This window comes from Nycticebus coucang, chromosome 18 (genome assembly GCF_027406575.1).
Source record: "Nycticebus coucang isolate mNycCou1 chromosome 18, mNycCou1.pri, whole genome shotgun sequence".
Lineage (NCBI taxonomy): Eukaryota > Metazoa > Chordata > Mammalia > Primates > Lorisidae > Nycticebus > Nycticebus coucang.
Genome location: NC_069797.1, coordinates 21939688 through 21963948, shown reverse-complemented (window position 1 = coordinate 21963948; position 24261 = coordinate 21939688). Strand labels below are relative to the sequence as shown.

The 24261-nt window shown below is 52.6% G+C and overlaps 4 protein-coding genes across 6 annotated transcripts; 1 reads left to right on the top strand and 3 right to left on the bottom strand.

Annotated features, from left to right (window-relative positions):
• The first annotated feature begins 591 nt into the window (after nt 1-591).
• ACADVL (acyl-CoA dehydrogenase very long chain) lies at nt 592-5993 on the top strand. Its single transcript, XM_053567568.1, has 20 exons — nt 592-827; nt 902-977; nt 1221-1271; nt 1347-1419; nt 1506-1570; nt 1655-1789; nt 2238-2382; nt 2747-2876; nt 2966-3091; nt 3384-3582; nt 3833-3937; nt 4370-4456; nt 4539-4601; nt 4695-4796; nt 4871-4968; nt 5056-5128; nt 5216-5288; nt 5379-5451; nt 5536-5611; nt 5687-5993. The coding sequence occupies exons 1-20, from the start codon at nt 766-768 to the stop codon at nt 5825-5827; spliced, it is 1953 nt and encodes a 650-aa protein (XP_053423543.1). The 5' UTR covers nt 592-765; the 3' UTR covers nt 5828-5993.
• Nucleotides 5994-6068: 75 nt separating this feature from the next.
• Nucleotides 6069-15685, bottom strand: DVL2 (dishevelled segment polarity protein 2). 3 transcript variants are annotated; one of them, XM_053567555.1, is made up of 15 exons: nt 15204-15685; nt 11777-11846; nt 11358-11503; nt 11118-11227; nt 10862-10997; nt 10640-10730; nt 10424-10493; nt 10178-10317; nt 10009-10085; nt 8758-8825; nt 8472-8600; nt 8235-8366; nt 7914-8093; nt 7234-7452; nt 6069-7094 (listed from the first exon to the last, which is right to left on the bottom strand). In XM_053567555.1, exons 1-15 carry the CDS (start codon nt 15395-15397, stop codon nt 6646-6648), a joined length of 2211 nt encoding a protein of 736 aa, XP_053423530.1. In that variant the 5' UTR covers nt 15398-15685; the 3' UTR covers nt 6069-6645. The 3 variants fall into 3 exon arrangements, with proteins under 3 accessions (XP_053423530.1, XP_053423531.1, XP_053423529.1); XM_053567556.1 differs by having other exon boundaries at nt 7234-7457; nt 7889-8093; nt 10862-11227; nt 15204-15652; XM_053567554.1 differs by having other exon boundaries at nt 10862-11227; nt 15204-15652.
• Nucleotides 15686-16156: 471 nt separating this feature from the next.
• PHF23 (PHD finger protein 23) lies at nt 16157-20540 on the bottom strand. The gene is made up of 5 exons (XM_053567553.1): nt 20287-20540; nt 18655-18686; nt 18420-18512; nt 17040-17877; nt 16157-16935 (listed from the first exon to the last, which is right to left on the bottom strand). Exons 1-5 carry the CDS (start codon nt 20318-20320, stop codon nt 16721-16723), a joined length of 1212 nt encoding a protein of 403 aa, XP_053423528.1. The 5' UTR covers nt 20321-20540; the 3' UTR covers nt 16157-16720.
• A 1443-nt stretch (nt 20541-21983) lies between these two features.
• Nucleotides 21984-24261, bottom strand: GABARAP (GABA type A receptor-associated protein). The gene is made up of 4 exons (XM_053567552.1): nt 23839-24261; nt 23153-23231; nt 22918-23036; nt 21984-22496 (listed from the first exon to the last, which is right to left on the bottom strand). The coding sequence occupies exons 1-4, from the start codon at nt 23926-23928 to the stop codon at nt 22431-22433; spliced, it is 354 nt and encodes a 117-aa protein (XP_053423527.1). The 5' UTR covers nt 23929-24261; the 3' UTR covers nt 21984-22430.

Sequence of the window (24261 nt, the reverse complement as noted above, 5' to 3'; positions counted from 1 at the left end):
GGACCTGTTGACCCAGGGCTAGAGAAGTGTGTGTAGGGGGGATGTATGAGAATTCCTCTAGTTCCTCTCAGGCCTGGGAAGAATCCTCTGCCCAAAGGTCTAGTCTGGGCACATGGCCTCTATAAGGAACAAACAACAGAGAGAGAAAGATTTTCAGGAATCTCTTGGAGGCTTTAAGGGAGAGGCAATGAACCTGGGCGTCCTTCCTACCGTGAAATTTTAGGTTGTCTGAGTTAGTGACACCACCTAGATCTCAAGAGAACACATTCGGGACCGCAGCTTAAATCACCACCACCATCGTACCCTCCCTTTTATATAAATAGAGACAGATTTCATGAGGAAACCCAAAGAGTGGTCTTTTCATACCTCTACATCTAATAATCTACCTTACACTTATCTTCCCACTTCTTCCTTCTAACTCCACCTGGAAAGCCCACCTCCATCCCTCTCGCCACAGTCGCCTAAGTTCCTCCCTCTTCCGTTCCATCTTATCCCACTACCCCTTCAGAGAACTAGACTCTAGTTCGGACAGGGTAGTTTGAGGGAGACAAGGGACGCTTAAAAATCAGTCTAGGTCAGCCAGAAAGCAGGGTCCGAAAGCCCCAAAACTACAGCTCCCAGCGTGCCCCGCTGCCCGGAAGCCCCGCCCACGCCGCCCAGTGCATTGTGGAGGATGAGTCAGGGCTGGGGGGCGCCCAGACTTGGGCAGGCGGGACTCGAGAGCTAGGTCAGCGCCGTAGGCAACGGCAGCCGGAGAGCTCGGAGATGCAGGCGGCTCGGATAGCTCCTGTCGTGGGGCGGCAGCTGCTGAGGCTGGGGAACGGAAGGTCCGTGTATGACTGGAGGGCTGGGGGCAGCAGGCCTGGAGACCCGGCCAAGACTGAACTCTTACTCCCCACAGCTCGCGGCCCAGTGCGTTCCTGGGGCAGCCCCGGCTTTGTACTGCCCGACGATCCTTTGCCAGTGGGGCCGCTCAGGTAAGTGATAGCGGCTTTAGAGGATGTGTAGGAACCGGGACCACTGAGACTCCCACCTCTCCGCTGCCGGCAGGGGTCTCCCTCCCAGTCACCTGCCTACAGCTCCGGCACCTAAAGTAGGGGAAAGGGCAAGCCAAGGTGCCCTGGGGTGAAACTGGGGGAAAGGTCAAGGGATCCGCCCCATTGCTGTCCTAGGTTTACCGGGAGCCCCTTCCCCAGCCTGATTCCCACCCCTTTCCCTAGGCAGTTCGGGACAAGTCAGATTCTCTCTCTGAGGAAAAACCGGCCAATGCGGTATGTAGTCCCGGGGCTGGGTAAACCTAAGCCAGGGGCAGACTCACTGCAGCCAGTTCCCTTCTCTCTGCCCAGGAATCTAAGTCCTTTGCTGTGGGGATGTTCAAGGGCCAACTCATCACGGATCAAGTGTTCCCATACCCAGCTGGTAAGGGAAGGGAGTCAGAAGTGAGTGGGGACAGGACGGTATTCCCTGACAGCTTTGCCTGACCACTTCACCCCCAACCGTTACAGTGCTGGACGAGGACCAGACACAGTTTATCAAAGAGCTTGTTGGGCCCATGTCCCGTTTCTTTGAGGTGAGGAATGACTGGGACTTATTCCCTAATGGAGTGGGTGGGAATATTAAGGAGCTTAAATAAAGCCTGGATGTGGCATCCTAGGAGGTGAATGATCCTGCCAAGAATGACACTCTGGAAATGGTGGAGGAAACCACTTTGCAAGGCCTCAAGGAGCTGGGGGCTTTTGGTCTGCAAGTGCCCAGTGAGCTGGGTGGTGTAGGCCTCTGCAACACCCAGGTAGGGGAGTCCTCTTGCCATTTCCCTACATCCCTACTCCAGCTTGGCAGATTAGCTCCTCATCCCTAACTAGGGCTAAGGTCTCTTCCAAGAACTTGCCTTCAAACCTTGTGAAACATACACATTCCCCCCTCCAACAGTAACACAAACCTACATCCACCTACCCCCTAGCTCCCAAGTCCTTATAAATCTGTTAAGTTGGGGAATGCCTGACAAGATAATGGGAAGTCTTCCTCCTACCGAGATCCAGGACAGAAACCAAACATCCTCTGCTGTACCATTTTCATAGTCCTGATTCCTTTTCTCCATACTTACTGTGGATGGAGTACTTTCTCCGTACTTACTGGGGATGGCTCACATCAGGCCTTGCTCTGGTGCCCATACTTTCCTACTAAGGGTAGGTCCCCATGAAGCCAGTTACAGCCCCAGATGCCTGCTTCCCCTCTAGTATACCCGCTTGGTGGAGCTCGTGGGCATGCACGACCTTGGTGTGGGTATTACCTTGGGAGCCCATCAGAGCATCGGTTTCAAAGGTATCCTGCTCTTTGGCACGAAGGCCCAGAAAGAAAAATACCTCCCCAAACTGGCATCTGGTGAGACAACTCTGGGAAACCCAGGGATTGGGAGTGTCCTGGGTTTGTACTGATTAGGCCAATGGCTACTTAGATCACTGTCCAGCTGGCATTTAAGTTGGGGAAGGTTCTGGGGAAACTGGATATTGCCAGAGATATTAAAGGGGATCTTCCTGGGGGAAAGGAAGCCAGCTGAGGTGGGGCACCTGCTGTGGCTCAAAGGAGTAGGGCACTGGCCCCATATGCCAGAGGTGGTGGGTTCAAACCCAGCCCAGGCCAAAAAATGCAAAAAAAAAAAAAATAATAAAACATATATAAAGGTAGCCAGCTGAGGGGACTCTGATGCCCAACAGGACTCAAAATAAAGGACCTCTCTACCCACTAGGAGACACTTTGGCCGCTTTCTGTCTAACGGAGCCCTCAAGTGGGTCAGATGCTGCCTCCATCCGAACCTCTGCTGTCCCCAGCTCCTGTGGAAAATATTATACCCTCAATGGAACCAAGATTTGGATCAGGCAATCTTCCAATTTCTCCCCTTTTGCCCAATTCCAGGCCCCACTGCTTTGGGTCCTCCATGTTCTCACTCCCCCTCATTCTTCCACAGTAACGGGGGCCTGGCAGACATCTTCACAGTTTTTGCCAAGACACCAGTTACAGATGCAGCCACAGGGACCGTGAAGGAGAAAATCACAGCTTTCGTGGTAGAGAAGAGCTTTGGGGGTGTTACCCAGTGAGTGGATTTGGGAAGAGCAAGGACCAAGGAGGCAATACTGAGCTCTGGGATACACGGTTGTTACAGGTCACCCTGGGGGAGGGGGGGTGCATAAGCCAAAGCAGGTAAACAGCATGGTCCCTTGGGATATGCATGCAAATGATTTAAGGTGTTGGCTCCAGCAACCAAATCCAACACGTGGTAGCAGGACCTAGCCTCCTTAGTCCTCAGGGCATTTGGGAAGTGTTCCCGATACCCCAGTAGCAACCTGTTGAACACACCTCTGCTTTCCTATCCTGCCCCGTCACAGTGGGCCTCCTGAGAAGAAAATGGGCATCAAGGCCTCAAACACAACAAGTGTGTTCTTTGATGGAGTACGGGTGCCAGCAGAGAATGTGCTAGGCGAGGTGGGGGGCGGTTTCAAGGTCGCCATGCATATCCTCAACAATGGAAGGTTTGGCATGGCTGCGGCCCTCGGAGGCACCATGAGAAGCATCATTGCCAAGGCGGTGAGTACCCTGCCAAAGTCTCCAGCTAGCCTGAATGTAAGTCACACTATATCTTCCTTTCCAAGTGCCCCATGTTCCCTTCCAGGTGTTTCCCACAGAAGATTCCTCACCCACCACAGCTCTAAATCTGCTAGCTTAGGTCTCCATCCACTGTGGACTAAACTCTTGGTTGTGTCCAAAGCCCATGCCTAGCCCCTTAGGGAATTGCAGAAAGAGTGAACTGTGGTGGGATGAATGTGCCCTCTTTCAGGTGGATCATGCTGCTAATCGTACCCAGTTTGGGGAGAAAATTCACAACTTTGGGCTGATCCAGGAGAAGCTGGCCCGGATGGCTATGCTGCAGTATGTGACTGAGGTGAGGACCCTTTTCCCTGCAGGCCCGTGGCTTTCTTCCCAGTCGGTCAGACTACAACCCCCAGCAGCACCTGGGGCAGTGGGTCTCCAGCTTTACACCAATGCCCTAGGGGATGCGGGGAGGCATAGTCAGCTTAGCTTTTGCTGGAGGAAAGCAATACTGTTCTGCTAAGGTGCTTCCCGAAGGTGCAGGAAGTTAACTCTACCCCCACCCCCACACCTCTCAAGAAGTGAAGTGCCTGGAAACCCCAGTGAACTCACTCAGGGGACCAAATAGTTAGATGTGCCTGACCTGACCACAGAGTTAAAGGTGAATGGAAGGGCGTGCATAGGGAGCTAGCCCAGACCTGTTCTTAGAGATTTGGTGATCAGGTTGAGTCTGATTGCAGCCCTTTTCAATTTGCCTTCCCATGTCCCAACCATGCAACCTCAGTCCATGGCTTACATGGTCAGTGCCAACATGGACCAAGGATCCACCGACTTCCAGATAGAGGCTGCCATCAGCAAAATCTTTTCCTCGGTGAGGTCCCATGCATGCTGGGAGGGAGTCCAGTTTGGAAGCTCAGCTCCAAAACCAATCTCAACTGGTTCTTTGTCCCTAGGAAGCAGCCTGGAAGGTGACCGATGAGTGCATCCAAGTCATGGGGGGCATGGGATTCATGAAGGTACAGGAGGGTCCTCTGCACGGAGCCTCAGTTGGGATAGATGCAGGTGGCACATCTCAGCAGGGGGTCATGACCTGTGTTCCCCTATGATAGGAGACTGGGGTAGAGCGTGTGCTCCGTGATCTTCGCATCTTCCGTATCTTTGAGGGGACGAATGACATTCTCCGGCTGTTTGTGGCTCTGCAGGGCTGTATGGTAAGAGAGGAGAATTGGGGGAAAGGGAGTGGGGGGACAGTGAATCCTGACTGTTGGACCCTCCTCCCTCATAGGACAAAGGAAAGGAGCTCTCTGGACTTGGCAGTGCTCTAAAGAATCCTTTTGGGAATGCTGGCCTCCTGCTAGGAGAGGCAGGCAAGCAGCTGAGGAGGTAGGCTGAGGGGGTGGGGCAGGGAGGAGCGGTGCAGTGCAGGGCAGCATGTGGCAACTGACCGGTCATTCTCCCTCTTCCTTTAAGGCGAGCAGGACTGAGCAGTGGTCTAAGCCTCAGTGGGATTGTCCACGAGGAGCTGAAACGGAGCGGTAAGCTGGTAAGTAGTTGAGGGTGGGCATGAGGTGGTATCCAGAGCTGCTGGAGGGGCCTCTCTGAGTCCTGCACACCTTTCCCATCTTCTCAGGCAGTGCAAGCCCTGGAGCAATTTGCCACCGTGGTGGAGGCCAAGCTGATAAAACACAAGAAGGGGATTGTCAGTGAGTAAGCTCAGCCCCATTCCCCCTCCCAGCCTTCCTCTCCCTCAGACTAACACCCTCCACTCCCCACCCCTCTCATCTACCTGACAGATGAACAGTTTCTGCTGCAGCGTCTGGCAGATGGGGCCATTGACCTCTATGCCATGGTGGTAGTTCTTTCCAGGTAAGGAGGCAGTAACAGGTGCCACAGGGGGCTGGGCCAAGGTCATAGCCCAGGTTCATTTTCTCCTCCTGCTTCCCCCACCAGGGCCTCAAGATCCCTGAGTGAGGGCCACCCCACAGCCCAGCATGAGAAAATGCTCTGTGACAGCTGGTGTATTGAGGTGAGACTTGGGGCTGCCAAGTGCAGGTGGAGTCTTAAGGCACAAACCTGAACCCTTCCTTCCCTCTCCCCTCAGGCTGCAACCCGGATCCGGGAGAACATGGCAGCTCTGCAGTCTGATCCCCAGCAACAGGAGCTATTCCGGAACTTCAAAAGCATCTCCACAGCCTTAGTGGAGAGGGGTGGCATGGTCACCAGCAACCCACTCGGTTTCTGAGTACTCCCAGCCAGGGCTTGGCCTGGTTATGTGCCTTTTCTCAAGCCAAAGCCAAGGCCCCTTCCCTGGGCAGCCTGGTTTGCCCTGAAGGGGGCCTGGTGTTCCCAGAACTGTGCCTGTACTCAGGAGCACTTACTGCCTCACAAATAATACAGTTTTAACAAGTTATGTTTTGCTGCTGTCTCAGTTCTTTCCTTTAGCTGCCTGCTTCCCTCCCAAAGAAAGGAGCCAGAGGTGTGGGGAGTTTGCCTCTATTGCTTTATTTGGTGTTTTATACAAGTGACTAAAATAAATAGAGTAACAAAGGCAGCTACATGGCCCCAAATGCCAAATACCCCAGCTTCCTTGGACTACTGTCTAGTGTGACCAACCCCTTCCTCCTCCCAGGGTACCAATGACCACCTCCTACCCTGCACAGGGCAGTGCCAATTGGGCAACTGGAGGAGATCACATTCTGGGGTTAGAAAAGGGGCTCTAGGAGATGAGGATTCTTCATATAAAAGGAAATGTCTATTTAAAAAAATAGTTTCAAAAATGTAAGAAAATCTATTTTAACCCCCAAAAGGCTTATTTAAAAAAACAGTAAAGCTAAAAATAACCAAAGGTCCCTTGTTTACCCCTGAGGAAAGGGGGAGGAACCAGGCACTGCTGGTGACAAGTCACAGAGGCAACCACCTCACAGCAGCCAACAGGCTCAGCCTAGGCACTGCAAGGAGTAAAGGGCACGTGATTGACAAGACACCCAGTCATAGTATAGAGCACCAAGCTGAGTCTGGATAGGCCAAGAGCAGAGGCCCAACATAGTCCCACAGTGGGTTCTACATAACATCCACAAAGAACTCACTGGGGTTGCCCATGGCCATGTGGAAACTTTGGCGGCTGGCTGTCAGTTCTGGGGGCACGGAGCCCAGATCTCTGACTGGAGGAGCCCCTGGGGGCTGTACTGCTGAGGGGATAGGGGGCGGGGGCGGAGGCATCATGACCACCATCATGGGATTATAGGGGAGGGTCATGCCAGGGGGTGGCCCATAGGGATGGAGCCCTGGGTGGGCTCGGAGATTAGGAGCACCCCCAGCTGAGCCTCTGGAAGAGAGAGGACCCCCATCACCACTCCCACCAGGTTCCCCACCCCGCCGAAGGCTGCCCCCGCGGCTGGAGGGCTCAGACTCACTGCCGCTGCCAGACTTGGACTCAGGGGCCCGCTCCTCAGGCCTCCCTGTGCGCCCTGCCCCCCCATCGCTTCGAGTTGACCCACTGCTCCGGCTACCTGTGGGGGAGAGAGGATGGGGCAAGTGAACCCTAGCCCAGCTCCTTTGGCTTTCCCAGCCCCCCCACAGCCTCTCCCTCCTGGTTCCTCTCTGTTCCACCCTCAAAACCTGGCCCTATCAGTATCCAGGGGGACTTACCCTCACTGTGCTGGCTGCTGGCACTGCCCCCACCATAGGTATAGGATGAAAGTTCATGGTAGGGTGGGGGTTGGGGACTGTAAGGGTGCGGGGCTGGGTATTGGTAGGAGAAGGTGGGCAACAGGGGCCAAGGGGTGGCCCCAGGCAGAGGAGCCAGAGTGTCCTGGTCTGAAGCCCCGCTTGAGCCATCGTTGTCATTCAGAGATAGGTTGACTAGGTCTGGAAAGCAAGGAAACCAAAAAAAAAAAAAAATCACTGCTTCAAGAGACCACAATCTCAAGTCACTGAATGAAGAGGAACTGGGAATTGTGTCCCCAGATCCATCAAAGATGGGGGTAAAACAGGGTTATGAGGCCCTCTGACAGGAAATTTCCTACCTACTGCTGCCATCAGGCAGGGGCACACCCAGGGCCATCACTAGCCCATATGCTTTTGTGGGACTTAGGAAGAGATGCCTCTCCTGGTAGCAGACACAATTCTGTACCTAGTGCAGGACTTGTCAAACAGCACACAGGTGGACATCAGCTACCACTTGGGCCAATGAAGGACCTAGTGTAGGAAATATACTGCTTGACTGTCCACAGTGGCCTTAGCTGGGTCTCTGGGCTAGGTCTGGGGTCAGAGAGGTAGAATTAAGGCAGGCAGAGCCACTCTCCCAGGGCTGAGACAGGGACACTCACAACTCTCACAGCCACCACTGAGGTCTCCGAAGACATAATAGCACTGCTCAGAGAAGGTGATCTTGTTTACGGTATGTCGGATCAAGCCCGCCTTGAGCAGCCCACTGGCATACTTGCGTGCCTCCCGCCGCTCAGGAAAGCCCTCCACGTGATGGTAGAGCCAGTCAACCACATCTGAGCCTAGGAGAAGCCACAGTAGAAAGAGGCCTCAGATTCTGTTTTCAATTCCTGTCCTCACCCCTGCCTGTGCCATTCCCAGCTTTGATCAACCTCCTCCTCCTCCTCCCCTCCCCATGCCACCTGCCCAGGGCCCAGCTGTACCCAGAAAGGCATTAGGGATGGTGATTTTGAGCCACATGCGGTCCCGGACCTCCAGCCCAGACTCTGGAGCTGCCATGGCCTTGGTCACAGATGCCATGTCTGTATGGATGGAGAGGCCCTGGCCCTCACAGCCTGGCAGAAGAAACATCAGGTTATCTGGGGTACAGCCCACTCACATAGGAGCTACAGTTCAGGCTACTGATGGGCAAACTTTAAGGAGGTAGGGTGGGGCCTCACCATCAGGCAAAGAGGATCCAGATGTGATGGTGCTCATGGATGAGGAGCCTGGATAGACTGGGAAGGTACCAGTCAGTGCAGCAGAATGTGACACCCAGGCAGCAGGGTCAATTGGCTGGATGGGCTCATCTGGGACAAAGAAGGCCACCAAAAAGACCACTTCTAAGTCTCAGTCCCTGTACTTTCCTCAGACTTCTGTCCCACCTATGCCTACCCCCTACTCCACACACGCCCATAGCCTATAGGCCCAGGCCCAGCCTCAGGCACCTCCTTGAGCATCACTTACTTCGAGGGAGGGTGAAATAGGCCTGGGGAGAGGGATCCCAGCACTTGGCCACAGTCAGCACGATGGGGCTGTGGGGAAGAGGTGGCCAGTCAGGGGGGCAGGATGGAGAAGGCCTCAGGAGAGTGGAGGCCTGGAACAAGAATGGATGGAGGGACAGAAAGAGGATGACAAGAAAAAGAGCGCATGTGTGACTGGGCCAGAGAAGGTGAGGGTGGAAGGTCCCACAATGTGGATGACTCACCAACAAGGATAACCCTTACAAACATAGCGTTGAGTGAAACAAGAGAGTACACACTGCACAATTCCATTCACAGAAAGTTTTGTTGTTCTATTTTTTTTGAGACACAGCCTCAAGTTGTCGCCCTGGATAGAGTGCTATGGTATCACAGCTCACAGCAACCTCCAGCTCCTGGGCTGAAGTGATTCTTCTGTCTCTGCCTCTCAAGTAGCTGGGACTACAGGCACCCACCACAATGCCTGGCTATTTTTTGGTTGCAGCCATCATTGTTTTTTTTTTTTTTTGTAGAGACAGAGTCTCACTTTATGGCCCTGGGTAAAGTGCTGTGGCATCACAGCTCACAGCAACCTCCAACTCCTGGGCTTAAGCGATTCTCTTGCCTCAGCCTCCCGAGCAGCTGGGACTACAGGCGCCCGCCACAACGCCTGGCTATTTTTTGGTTGCAGTTCAGCTGGGGCCGGGTTTGAACCCGCCACCCTCGGTATATGGGGCTGGCGCCTTACCGATTGAGCCACAGGCGCCGCCCTGCAGCATCATTGTTGTTTGGCGGGCCGGGCTGGATTCGAACCAGCCAGCTCAGTGTATGTGCCTGGCACCTTACCCACTTGAGCCACAGGTGCTGAGCCCATTCACAGAAAGTTTAAAAACAAGTAAAACTAAAATGTGTTGTTCGAGGACACATGCATGGGTGGTAAAGCTATCAAGTGAAGCAAACATTTCTTGCCACGGTGATGACCACAGAAGCCAAGACAATGACTAACCCTAAGGAAGTAATGGTTGGCCATACGAAGGGACAGTGCAGGTAGATAATCTGGGGGGTATACACAATCTCCTTCTATATGATGACCTTAAGTGGTAGAGGCATTAGCATTCACTCTAGAATTATTTACCACATGGCATATTTTTGTTTCATGTAGTGAGTGTTATGTCTCACTATTTATTAAAATTGCAAAACAAAAAGTGAAAGAGAAAAAGAAAAGGATCGAGGACCTGAGACCAACTCAGGGACTCACCCGGGCTTGTGTACAATATCCCTCAGCACCCGCACAGCATCGTCATTGCTCATGTTCTCAAAGTTCATGTCATTCACCTAGACATGAGAGGATGCAGGTCTGAGGCTGGGTGCCACAGGCTGCTGAGAGCCCCTGCCCAAGGTGGCTCAGTGGCCCTGCCCCAGCACACCTGCAAAAGCATGTCCCCTGGCTCGATGCGCCCATCGGCTGCCACGGCCCCACCCTTCATGATGGAGCCGATGTAGATGCCTCCATCTCCCCGCTCATTGCTTTGGCCCACAATGGAAATGCCCAGAAAGTTGTACTTCTCTGAGGAGAGAGTCCACATGAGGATGGGAAGCCCCAGCTAAATGACCACAGGGAGCCCACGAGCACAGGTGTTCCCCCTTCCCCTAGCCTCAGGCTCTCTCCATACCCATGTTGAGTGTGACTGTGATGATGTTGAGAGACATTGTAGAATCCGTGACGCTGCTGAAGGAGGAGCTCTGTGGTGGGAAAAGTAGCAGGAGCTAGTGTGCCCTTCAATAATCCAGGATAAGCCCTGAGCTCTGCCTATACCCTAGGATGCCTAAACCAAGGCCTACATTCCCACCTTCTCCCAGTCCTAGTTGTGGTAGGGGATCCCTCTCACCCTCTCCAGGCGGGGTGGACGCTGTTTTCTCCGGCGCCGGTGGCGCTTAAGGAGGCGTGAGGCGCTGCTCTGCTCTGTGGAGCTGCTAAACCTGTCAAGAGGTGGAAAGGGGAGCACTTGTAAGACATAGGATGGATGAAGTAAACATAGGGCCAAGAGAGAGAATGACTAGAAGGAGGGAGGGGAGGGAACTAAAAACCCAGGAGATGTGTGGAGGCCTACCTGCTCATGGTATCATCCTCCTCCGAGTCCCCCAGGCTGGTACTCTCCAATTCACTGGTCATGAGGGTAGAGGAGCTCTCATACCCAGCCAGGTGGCGTTCTAGCCTGGAGGGGCCACCAGGCCTAAGACCCCCAGCTGCATATGAATAGGAAGCTTGGGAACCAGGTTTCCCACTCCTCACCCCCACCAAGGCCAGGGGGCTGGCCCAGCCCTTCCTGGCCCCCAGGCTACCATCCTCCAGGGGCTGTCCCTCACCGCCATGCTCACTGCTGTCTCTCCTGCGAGGCCGCTCTCGCCTCAGTGAAACTACTGACTCAGTCTCTGTCTCAGGCTCCAGATTTTCACGGCTGCTGGACATATTAGGACTAGATGGGCAGAAATGGTTTCCAGCCCATGTCAGGAGAACAAGGCTCCAAATCTTAAGCTTCTCCTCCCAAAGGGTGTAGAGTCCCTCGTCATCTCCCTCCCCTGGACTCAAGAATCCTAAGGACTCACTGGAAAGACGGAGGCCTCGAGTCCCCAATGCCGCTGGTCCTCTCTGGTGGCAAAGGGGGTAATGGTGGGGGTGGAGGTGCCAGTTCTGTTCGAGCTTCATGGGCTAGAGGAGCCATCTCAGGTGGGGGATTATCTGATGACACTAGCTAAAAAGATGCAAATGATAAAAATTGGCTCAATTGGAAGATGAAATATAAGAGCTGACAGTAAAGAAAGGATTCAAAAAGAGACAGAGCTGAGAGAACCTGGAGAACAACCCAAAAAAAAAGCAGTAGCAAGTATTAGAGGCTCCAGAAGGAAAAGGCTGAGAGGCTCCCTAGCAAACAGGCAAGGCCTCCAGCACCTGGGAAGGGGGAGGGTGACAGAAACAGACTGAGGCTTGGAGGAGCTTGGCAATGCTGAGAGTCAGGGTCCCTTACCCAAGATACCACCCTTCCGTTGAAGCAGGGGAGGCGGGCATTGTCATCTGAAATTTCCTCTTTCACCACCCTGCCAAGACACCAGATAGAGATCAGTGGGCTGGACTAGCCACCCCCCCACCCACAAAGGTTCTCCCAATCTTCATCCAGCTTAAGAATATTGACTTTCTCCTGCCCTGTCCAAGTCCTCTTCTTATACTGAAACAATTCACTCCTACACCTAACAAATCTCTAAACTCAACTCCCTTTTCATATTTCTCCTTCTCTCCTCAGCTCATCCTCAAGGGCACAATGCTTCTACAAAGACTTCCTTGAGTCTGATTCATACCTCTCAGTCCAATTTCACAGGAAATCCCCTATGGCTACCACTCTGCCCAAAATATCTAACTTAGGAGACTTGCTAGTAGCCTCCCCTCAACCCCATTTCCGTTCCTCACACACCTTCCCATAAAAAGGCTCTGGTGTCATCTAAGTCTCTACTCTTAACACTTTTCTTTAGTCCTTTCTAATTTACTTCCAGAGAGCTATGCAAAAAGTGTTGTCTTTGTATAGGTTAAAAAAATACATTAATTAGGGCGGCGCCTGTGGCTCAAGGGGTAGGGCGCTGGTCCCATATGCCAGAGGTGGCGGGTTCAAACCCAGCCCCGGCCAAAAACCAAAAAAAAAAAAAAAAATACATCAATTAGCCAGGCGTTGTGGCGGGCGCCTATAGTCCCAGCTACTTGGGAGGCTGAGGCAAAAGAATCGCTTAAGTCCAAGAGTTGGAGGTTGCTGTGAGCTGTGACACCAAGACAGTCTACCAAGGGCAACATAGTGAAACTCTGTCTCAAATAAATAAAATGAAATGAAATAAACATAAAAAAAAAAAAACATTAGATCAAACAACAGTATCTCCTAATTAGGCTATAAGTCCCCAAGCCAGGCTTCCCATTTTCCTTGGCTTCACCCAGCACAAACTCTGCACTAAGTAATATTGTTTTTCTTTTGATTTTTTTTTGAGACAGTAGTGTCACTATGTTGCCTAGGCTAGAGAGCTATTCACAAGCATGGTCCCATTAGTGATCAGCATGGGAATTTTGACCTGTTTTATTTCTGACCTGGACCGATTCTTCCCTCCTTAGGCAACATGGTGGTCCCCTACTCCCTAAAGGTCACTATACTGACACCTAACTTAGTGCAGACACCCAACTGTCATAGCGCAATACAGTCCAGAACTCCTTGCCCAAGCAATCTTTCCACCATAGCCTCCCAAGTAGCTGGGACTACAAGGGTACACCACCATGCCTGGCTAATTATTTTTATTTTTTCAGACAGGGTCTCGGTCTGGTTGCCCAGGCTGGAGTGCAGTGGTGTGATGATCCTAGCTCACTGCAGCCTTGAACTCCTGGGCTCAAGCAATTCTCCCAGATCAGCCTCCCCCAATAGCTAGGACTACAGGCATGTGCAGCTTTGCATTAAGCTATCTGCTTGGTCTGACAGATCCCAAAGGCCAGCATTGGAAATGACTCCTATGGGTTCCTTAAGGTAGACTGGACTTGCCTCTTCTCAACCACAACCTCAAGCGATTAACACTTCGTTCAACACCACATCCTGGCCACATAGCACAGTATCTAACACTAGGCATTAACAATAATTTGGTTCCCAGCACTATGGGAGGCCAAAGCAGGAGGACTGCCTGAGCTCAGGAGTTTGAGAACAGACTAAGCAAGAGCAAAACCCCATCCCGTCTCTACTAAAAACAGAAAAACTAGCCCCATGTGGTGGCAGCACCTATAGTCTCAGCTACTTGGGAGGCTGAGGTAAAAGGATTACTTGAGCCCAAGAGCCAGAGGTTGCTGTGAGCTATGATGCCACAGCACTCTACCAGGGCAGCAGTGAGATTCTATCTCAAATAAAAGACCCCCCCCCAAAAAAAACTCCATTTGTTGATTTAATTAATAAACATTTAAACCTCCTCATTAGTATTAGTATAGTGGTTAACAAAAAAAAAAAAAAAGGAAACAAAAACAAAAAAGAAACCATAGAAACTATGAAACTCTATGTCCTAGTTTCTCCTCTCCTTCACATACAAACCCTCACTCCCAAATTAGGACATCTTGTCTGATTAACTCCTTAGCCTAATGTGGTTCTAGCCTAATCTAACCCTAGATATATACCAACTTAATCCATTTGCTATCAATGTGGTGATACAGCCCAGTTAGTACCAATCTGTCTCAGCATAATGTAGTATTCTTCCCAGCATAACCTAAATCTCAGCATAGGTCAACCTACTCCAAGACAAATTACTCTGTATCATCATAACCTAGTTTATGGACTAGTCAGTCTCAATACTTTTATTGACAATCACCACTCACCAAGAATTTACCACATGCCATGCATCTACTATGCATTCTATTCTGTGGTATCTCCATATCACGGACAAGATCAAGGCAAATTGCTCAAGATTACATTACTGACAAATAAAACAACCTTGATTTAAGTCTAAGAGACTTCCAAGACAGTATCACTCTCCCGATGTCAAACAATTTTTCTAGGTACAGTTCAGTACGTTCAGTTCTCCTAGAGCCCACACTGCTCCAACTTAATCAAGCTGCCTTCAAAAAAGCAGGAGGTTGAGGACCCAGAGCGCTCAGTCCCAAAGAATATAAACACAAGAGTTTACTCAACATTATTTACAATCCCAATCTAGCCCAGAAAGTCCCAAATTACCCCGGGATAGCCCAATCTATTCCAGCACAGCCTGCAATGTCCCCACACACAGCTGCCTGTACCAATATAGACTACAATATCCCAATACAGCTGTCTGTACTAGCATAGGCCCCAAGAACCTTGTATGAGAACCCCAATAGAACCATGTCTGACCTCAAGAAAAACAGGTTGCTTAACCAATAAAACCCAATAGAGCCCAGAACGGCCCAAGTTTCTCCAGGATAATCTACTCCAAGGCAGCCTAGAACATCCCAATAGCGCACTCTTTGTATTATTTTAAACTAGAATAAACCAAAACAATCCTGTCTGCCCTACTATAGACCAGAATGTCACTAAACTGCCCCTATATAGCCCAATCTGTACTAGGAAATTTCAGAATATCTACATAGCCTGTGTGCTACAAAACTGTTCAGAATCTACTACCAGAAAATAGATCTATCTATATCAGTACAGTCCAGAATATCCCAAAATAAACCAGCGTGCCCCCATCTATTCCAGTGTAGCCTAATCTTCTCTAACCTGATTTAGTGTACCCCAGTTTATCCTCCTATAGCTCCCTGTGTCTCAATCTGTTCCAGCATAACCCTCAGCATAGTACAACACGTTCCACTATAAGCCAGAAAATCCCAGTATGGCCCAGAGTAGATGCGTGCCCCATCACATCGCCCAATCCACCCTAGCACAGCTCCCATCAGTCCTATCTAGGCCTAGTACTCACCCGAAATCCTGATCCATAGACTTGAAAAAGTACTTAGCGCCTGCGGGCCGCTGCAGAACGCTCTTGAAATCGCCGAGGGTGATGCGCTCAGCGGGGACCGGGATCTTCACCAGGTAAGGCGTCTCTTCCTCATCGAGGTGGTAAATCACCTTGGTCTCCCCGACCCCACCGCCCCCTGTGCTGCTGCCCGCCATGGTCTAGCCTGCGCGCTCCCGGGATCCGCCGTCCACCTAACAGGGCTAATCTCCCCCCTCCGCGCCTGCGCAACCCGCAAACCCACGCACAAACAAGAACACCACAGACCCAGAACCGGAGAGGTGCAAAGGCAAGGAAAGGGGTAGTCAGCAGGAGCAGAGGGGCGGGGCAGGCCGGGCCGTGGGAGGCAACCCAAAACAGCCGACTCAGCCGCCACCGCCGCGCGCCACCGCCACCGTCGCCAGCGACCTCCAGGTCCCCGCCCACCTCTCCCCATATCACGTGACACAAGCCCGCCCACCCAGCTCTCCTTCGCTGTCCTCGCCACGTGACTCCCTTATGTCACGTGACAGTCCGAACCCCCCCACCTGCCACGTGACCGCTACCTTCTTCAACGGTCTCTCAACCATAAGCGGCCCCGCCCCCAAACGTGTCCCCCAGCCGAGGTCCTCCAAGAACCCAACTTGAGCTAGCCTCTGCCCTCAAGCCGTAGGCAATCAGCTCACACCGTTCTACCCGACCCTGGCAAGAAGCGTGAATCTACTCTGATCCTCGGGACTGTGCGTGCACAGAGGATGGGAATTGTGGAAAGTGTTGGAGGGCAATAATCAGATGAGGCTATAGGACTGGCTACTCCAAAGTACCTCGGGGTAAGGCCCAGAGCCAGGCCGGCTTTTTGGATCGGATTTTGAGAGGTGGGTTTCAAGCCAACTTTTCCAGCGCCTCCCTCCCAAAGCAGGACAGCCAGTGAGGGCTAAAAACACAAAAGAGCCCACTCTGCTTTATTTACAACACGCAGGCCGTCTGTACAAACAGGTAGCCAGTATTATTAAAAACAAAAGAGGTGAGTGAGAATTGTCACCTGTCTGCTTTCCTTCCTCGCTTGGCCAAGCTCTAGTACTCCACCTTTTGAGCTCCCATGCCCAAAAGAGGAAGTCCAAAATTAAAAATACAACTGGTGGAGAAGAAAATGGGGAGTGAAATAGAAGAAAATGTGAGGAAGGGGAGTGCTATATTTACACTAGAGTTTTATAGACAACTGTCCCATTCCATCCCAATTCCAACCTGGCCCAGAAAGTGATGGGTGGCAGAGCCAAGAGACAAATAACTATGTGTCTACAGACCCAGTTTCCCACCCCCAACTGCAATGGGTGCCATTTCAAGTCCAGAGTGGGGAGGAAGGATTGGGCAGGAATTTGAGACTTATTTTCAAACAAGTCTTCCTTGGGGACAGTATCCAAGCTCCAGGGGATAAACTGAGGACCCTGAGGCACGGTTCCCAAGTCATGTTGTCATTTGGAAGTTCCAGCTTAAAGGCATCGTCAGGGTTCTCCAGATTTGGGGGGGCCCCCTAACCGCCGGGCCTCTGGCCGCAGTTCCTTGCATTTCTGACAATAAAAGAAGTCAGGGACATTGGTCTTCTTAATCTTAGCACAGGAGAGGTGGATCCACGTCCCACACAGGCTGCACTCAATCATGGGCCGCCCTGCAAAAGGCTTTCGGCAGTAACACGTGATCAGATCCCATGAGTCATCACCTGGAGAAAAGAAGGTTTGTTTGGTATTCTGCCTGAGCTCCTGGATTCACAACACCCCCAAACCCATTATACCAGCTGCCCCTGGACAGCCCCAAACCTCTCACCTGATTCTACCATGATATCTTCATCCATAACCCGCATTTCACCTTCACTGGAGCTAGCATCTCCATCTTGACTTGTTTCAGTGCTGCCTACCTCCTTGCTTTCACTGTCAGTGATAGGGGCTCCTTCAGTGTGCACCACGGCAGGGGGCCTAGGAGCCTCAGGGGGTGTTGGGAGTACAGGAGCTGAGGCTTCACCCCCTACCACTGCTGCCATCTCTTCATCCTCCTCTTCCTCCTCTTCCTCCTCCTCCTCCTCTTCAGAGTCTGTATCACTTGGGGGTGCCCGGGGAGGCCCAGGAGGTGGGAGTCTATCTCCCCTCTCTGCCTTTTTCAACTTCCGCTTCTTGCTTTTCTTGATTCGAGACCTCTTTTCCCCATCCCCAGGAGCTGGCCGAGGCCTCCGAAGCACCCCAAAGCCAGCCCCTGATCCTGGCCCCAACTTTCGGTTTTTTCGGTCCTTCTTTCGAGGCTGGGAGAGGTCCCCCGGGGAAAGGGGCACTGCGGTGAGAGCAGCAGGGGGCCGGGAAGTATGTGTCAGGGATGTGGGGGACAGTGGAGATGCCACTTTGGGCCCATCCAGATCAAAGAGAGAGTCCTTGAGTTTCATCTTCTCAAGCAAGGTGGCACTGTCAGGAGCCTGTAGACGAGAGAAAGTGGACCTTGGGGGTCCTGGCTGGGTGGGACCTGCTTGGGCAGCTCTCCTCTTGGATGACTTTGCTTTCTTAACAAAAGTCTGGATGGTTCGAAGATCTGAGGGGGCAGAATCCCAGCCATCACTGTCTGCTGCACTCTCACCTCGCAATGGAGAACTGGAGCCAGAGGCTGGCCAGTCACTTTCCTTAAAAAGGGTAGAAGACCAGGGTCAGAAGGAGCCCAGTATCATCTTAGCCCTTCCACAAACCCATCCTGAAAACCAATCTACCAATCTACCAACCACCAAATCTCACTATACTTAGAAAACTTATTGCTGTACCAATTGCCATCAGCATCCTCTCCTTGACCACTTTCATGTTACCTCTGCGCTCAAGCTCTAACCATCTCCTCACTATTCTCCCACCCCAGGGCCTTTAGAATATTGTATTCCCCAGGCTAGAGACATAATGATTTCTATACAGCCCCATTTGTTATAATTTTCATCTCCCCAAAATTTACAGAGAAAGACCTTCCCAAACCATGCCAAAATGTTGATTAATGCCTCCAAGTCCCATCTTTCTATCATGGCTACTCAGGCTAGTCTCCCCCCAAAACCAGCCTTCCTACCAACTTCCCTCCTCTTACGGGGAGGGGGACCTCCTCCCATAAAATAGTACACTCCCATTTGTACAACAGCTCCTCTATAGTTCTAAGATACCAGCCTTAAGTCAGTCGTCCTGTACCTACCTCTTTGCTAGGGGGTATGTAACCAGCGTATGCTAAAACAAAACTGCAGAATTTGTTGAAATCCTCTATTGTTCTCCGCCGCTTCTCTGGTGGCTGAAAGGAAGGAAACATGGATAACATGGAATCCAGACACGAGTTTTAGAAGGACCCTAAATGAGAAATCTAGAAGGGGCCAGGCAGAGGGGGGTTTGTGTCAGGCATTGGTAAGATGCTGCGAAGGTAAGAGAAATCTCACCTGAGTCTCTGGCTTAAGGGTCGGAGGTGGATCTGTAAAAGCAATAAAAGCTGAGTCAAGGCACCAGGAAGCAATCTGTGTAAAAACCTCACCTCTAAACCTTGTTGGTCCCAAGTAAACCCCCTCCTCTCCCAAGTCCCTCGGCCAGACCAGCAGGCCCCTAGCTGTGCTGGACCCGCCCCTCCTCCCCCTTCCGCCCCGAGGGGCGGAGCCTGGGCACCGCGCCCTCTGAGGCCTCGCTATAGCGCTCCCCTTCCCCCAACCAGAGGCCCGGCGCCCCGCCCCCCCCCAACTCACGGTTTCTCTATAGACTCTACACGGATCTCCCAGCGCCCCACCCCTACATAGCGCTCCTTGGGGCGCGCCCAGGCCGCTGCCGCCGCTCGCCCGCCCACCCACCCCAGTCCTTCACACGCGCTCAGCGCCCCGAGTTCCTACCCGACTGCGCTCTACCGCCTCTAGCCCTCCGAGACCGCACAAGCCGCCTGCCTGCCCCCAGGGTCCAGGATGACCGCGCTGAACCGCTCCCCGCCCTCCAGCCCTCTCCCTTCAACTCAAGCACGAGGCCCGACGCGCCCCTACCCCCACCCCAAACACACACAGGCACACACATCCAACGCTACTTCGCGTCTGGGACAGACCAAGAGCTCTAACCCGGACGCGGCCCCACCTGCCCCCCCATACCGCGCTCCCCACAATTTCGACGTCCCTCCGCCCCATCCGGGGCTTTGGCCCCTCCCCGTCTCGAGCTCCTCAGGCTCCCTGCCGGGCCCCCGGGCCCAGTTCCGAGCTCTCGCAGACCGCCGCCCCCCGCCGCACCCGCGCCCCCGTACTCACCACCAAGTCACAAGGCTATGGACCTCTTAAACTCTAGCGCCCTCCCCCCAACGAGCTACTCTCCTCACAGCAGCCCCTGTTGCCGCCGCCGCTGCCCCCCTCATCCTCCCCAACTCCCGGACTCTAACCCTCAACAACCAACCTCCCCCCCTCCCGCAAGTCGCCGGTCTTAACCCCCACCACTCCGCCCCACAGCCCCCTTCAACTATCCAGCTCGCCTTGCTTCCCGACTCTCCCCACAACTGACCCCCAGTACCGGTCCCTCTACCACAAACAATACCCAGACCCCCTTTTCTCCCCACAACTACCTGCCCACCCCTCGAACAATCACCGGGATATCTCCGGCGGCAACTACTCGGAGCTCCGGCACCGCAACCACAAAGTCCCCCACCTCGGCGAACTACCGGGCCCCTCACTCAGTCTTTTACATCTTCCCTCCTCAACAACTCTGCGGCCACCAGATTCCCCCAACCCAGCCCCAGGGCCCCAATCTGCCGGTGGCCCTTTGAGCCCCTAACCCCCGAAGCTCCGGGTTTCCAGTTCCTATCCTTCGCTCCCCCACCGACCCCCACACACGGGGTGTGATCTCCAACTACCCCAACCCAGTCTTCCACTCTTCTTTCTCCAAGGTCTCTTAACTCGTCGCCCTCCCACCTCCAGGGCCAGGCCCCCGATCCCCTCCTCAGACTCCCCCGCTGGACTCCGGGTCTCGACCTCCCAAGTTTGCCAATTGATTCCTCACCCGCCCCCCCTCCCCCCCGCCGACTCAGCTCTCGGTGCCGGTCGAAAGCTCACCTTCGGGACTGGGCTCCGCCATGGCTTCCAGCATCGCCCCCTCCCCTCCTCCCGGTCCGGCGTCCCCCTCCCCTGAGCCGGGGATCCCAGTTGCCGCCTCTAGTGCTCCGGTGCTCCTTCTCCTTCGCTCCACAGAAGTGTCCGCCTCAGCCTGGTTGAGACCCGAGTCCGCTAGCCGCTGCCGCCACCTCCCTCCACCACTGCCTCCCGCACTCCCGGACCGGGGCCCCCTCCCCCCGCGCCGCCGGCCGCCTGCTCCCTCCTCCTCCTCCTCTGGCTTCCCTCCCTCCACTTTTCTCCCCCTCCCTCCGCCGGCGACGATGCGCAATGCACTAAGGGGTTTGTAGTTTGTCTGGGAACAGCGGAAAGAGGACTGTATAAGCCTCCAGAACTACAGTTCCCAGCAAACCGTGTGTTGGCGCAGGCGCACTCAGCCGCTCCCCACCCCCGGGGAGTGGCGGGGAGATTGGGAGCAAGAGGGTAGAGCGGAAGAGTACGCGCAGGATCCTGGGAAATGTAGGCCGGGCGGGACCAAGAAAAAACGAGGACAGTATCAGAACTCTCGGCCACCATACTGCCTCGTTCGGCTCAGTCTTTCTCCCTGGCTGACCGCCGCACTTCCGGCCAGTCGGAGAAGTGATTGCTGGGAGATGAAGTTCTTCTGGTGAAAATGGCTCCCTCCTCCCAGTCTTCTCCCTCCCTCAGATTCTACTCCACTAGATCGCACAAGCCGGCACAAAATCTAGCCAAGTGACAAGTAACTGAGAACAGCCCTTTCACTAGCTCCCACACACGAAAATCTCCTCCTCCTTAATCCAAAATATTACAACAAATTTACATGTGTTTATCTAAAACATACTTTCAAAACATTCTTCTGTAAGAATCCACAATAAAATCAGTATTTTTAATTTAATTTTGTAATATTTTGTATATACATATATAGGCTGGGTGTGGTGGCTCACGCCTGTAATCTTAGCACTATGGGTGATGAAGGCTGGAGGCTTGTTTGAGCCGAGGAGCAGGAGACCAACCTGAGCAATAAGGTGAGACCCTGTTGCTACAAAAAATAGAAAAATTAGCCAGGCGTGTGGTGGCATATACCTGTAGTTCCAGCTATTCTAGAGGCTGAGGCAGGAGTCTGGGACTGCAGCATGCTATGATGACCCCACTGCACTCTAGCCTGGGCATCAGAATTAGACGCTGTCTCAAGATAAATAAATAAGGCTGGGCACCGTTATGGCGCTGGCCACATGCACCGAGAGTGGAGGGTTCGAACGCAGCCTGGACCAGCTAAACAACAACAGCTACCAAAAAATAGCCAGGCCTTGTGGTGGGCACCTGTAGTCCCAGCTACTTGGGAGGCTAAGGCAAGAGAATCGCTTAAGCCCGAGAGATTGAGGTTGCTGTGAGCTGTGATGACATGGCATTCTGCCAAGGGTGACATAGTAAGACTATCTCAAAAAAATAAATAAATAATAAAACTTCATTAAATGATAGGAATACTTCATTACACCACAACAAAATCATCCCCTTTACGCAGACACAGAAAAGCCCAACATGAACAGAATAAACCAAAACATACTTCTATCCTTCCAACCTGCACTTATTCCTCCTCTTTCCCCACCATTGAACCCCATGGCACCTTCATAAAACTAAAAAACAGAAAGGGGCAGGGGGACAACACAGGAAAAATTCAGTTCAGCTTGGTGGTTTCCTTTTTATTGATGTGCCTCCTACCTTCCCCCCCACAATTTCAGTCCTTTCCAACTACCCTCATAAAAGAAGGTAGTGAAAGGAAGGGACTGCTGGGGTTCTCAGCCCCTTGGGCAGTTAGAAAGGGAACAGAAACCAAAACAATCACTGGATGTGACAGAGATTGACAATCAAGAAGTCTAAAGCAGAGTGGGCAAGGCAGGCAGAGAAAGGGAAAGAAAGGAGAAAGGAGAGGTACAAGAGGCCATCTCTTCCATTACTCCTCCTGCTAAGAGGAGCTGGAAAGAAGGCCTCAAACATTAAGAAGTGCAGGTCCTGAAGAAAAGAGTTGGTGTTTGAGCCTGAAGGAGGAGGAGGTCAAGGAAGAAGGGCCACCTCTCTCTTTGTAGAATGAGAGCCCCCCCCCCCGCCCCACCTCAGAGGCAGCAGCTTCACAGACCATAGACACTTTCATCACTGTAGGCAATGTATAGAAAGAAGTCTTCTTCATGGTGTTCCTAAAGTGAAGCAGAAAATGGTTTTCAGGCAACCGGGCTATGGTTATTAAAACAACCATTAAGCAGACATTATTTTTGAAGACCCCCAAAACCAGTGCCTGACTCCCTCACTGACTCCAAGCCCTAGCAGCCAAGCAGTATCATTGCTATAGCAATACTGAGCAAAGGATCTCAAAGTGTTCTCTGCTGCTTTGGAATGGGGGCACAGGTGGAGAGACTACTGATCAGAACAGTTCCTACAGCTCACTGTCCTCTTCCCTCTATTCCCAATATTCTATCTAAACCCCCAACCCAGAACGTTCATGAAATCTTAAGACAACCACGCCAGCTAGTCCAAGAACTTGGGACTAAAACCACTTTCTTCCCCTCAAGCTCTTGCAAGTCTCCTCTCCAAAGCTCCACTACTTCCCAGTCACCATACCTGGTATAGCTGACCCATCGTGGCGCTGGTAGGTGGAATGACATTGTTGACAAAGAAGAACAAGGCATCCTCAGCTCGGAGATGAATTCGCTTCCGGATCAAGAAGTAGAATTGACCAACTGCCAAAGATATAAAGTGCAAGGAAGTCAGAGAGATTATAAATATCCCCAAAAGAACAGCTGTTAGGTAGAGCCTCCTCCCACAGAAAGTAAACTGGACTGAGTCAGGTTCCCACCTGTGAGATCAGAAGGCACCAGGTATTTCTTTTTGTCCAGGTCTCCTATCCGAGCTTTGGGAGCCTTTTCTACTATCACCTGATAAAGGAAAAATGAAAATTAGGAAACGTAAGAAATAGTCCCACAACTCCACCTGTCAAGAATTCAAGCAACAATAATTTTAGTACCATCGCTTCTCGGCCTTTTGGCTAAGATCAAGTGTAATAATCTTAGTACCTACATCTACCCCAGACTCATTTCTCTTTGTCTCTGCACACGTGGTGCAGCAGTAAGTGCCAGAGATCTTGACCCCACCGTCTGGAGCTCACCTAAATATCCAGGATCAATCAATCGCAGAACAGGGACTCATAATAAACCACCTTAATCAAAGATGATTTGTCTGGGTCAGCTAGAGCTTCACCCTCACAACCCTAGCTAGCTGGGGAGATGACCATGTGAAGCCTAGGCTGTCAAACTCCTTTAGGCCTCCACTTAAAATACCAAGGTTCTCCCGTCCACATCCCCTCATCTTCTGCTCTATCGCTAGCCCCCACTCCTTTCACCCCCGATCTCGGGGACAGCAGTTTCAGGTTTGCTCCCAACCCCGCCACAGCTGGCAGCTTGATCATCGAGAAGCCAGTCCCAAACCCAAGCTCTGGCTGTGGCGTCAGCGTCCCGAGTCCTCGGCCCCGGCTACTGTCCTCACCGGGACCCGGTCAGGGTATTTCTTTCGGATCTTCTCGCCCTCAGAGCGGCGCTTCTCGAACGGATGCTCCTCTTTGTACACGAACTTCATCCTCCCGGGGAACCGGGCTGGACCGGGCTGGGCTGCGGGAACCCGGCGGGGGGGGGCCCGGGACCGGGGCGGTGGCGACGGTGGGTACGCGCGGGCGGATTCAGCGGAGCGATCCACAAATTTGCGCCACTTCCCTATTCACCAACCCCACCCCCGGCAATCGGGGGCTGCCCAGCCTACTAAGGTACGCCACTAGCTCTGTGGCAATAACGCTGCCAGCGTAGCACCACCCACTGACCGCCCCCCTCACGCCAGCGGCGTAATCGCTTTGGCATCAATTTGTGGGCTACGCAAGCGACGTATGAAGCTTTTGCTATTGTCGAAAATAACTGA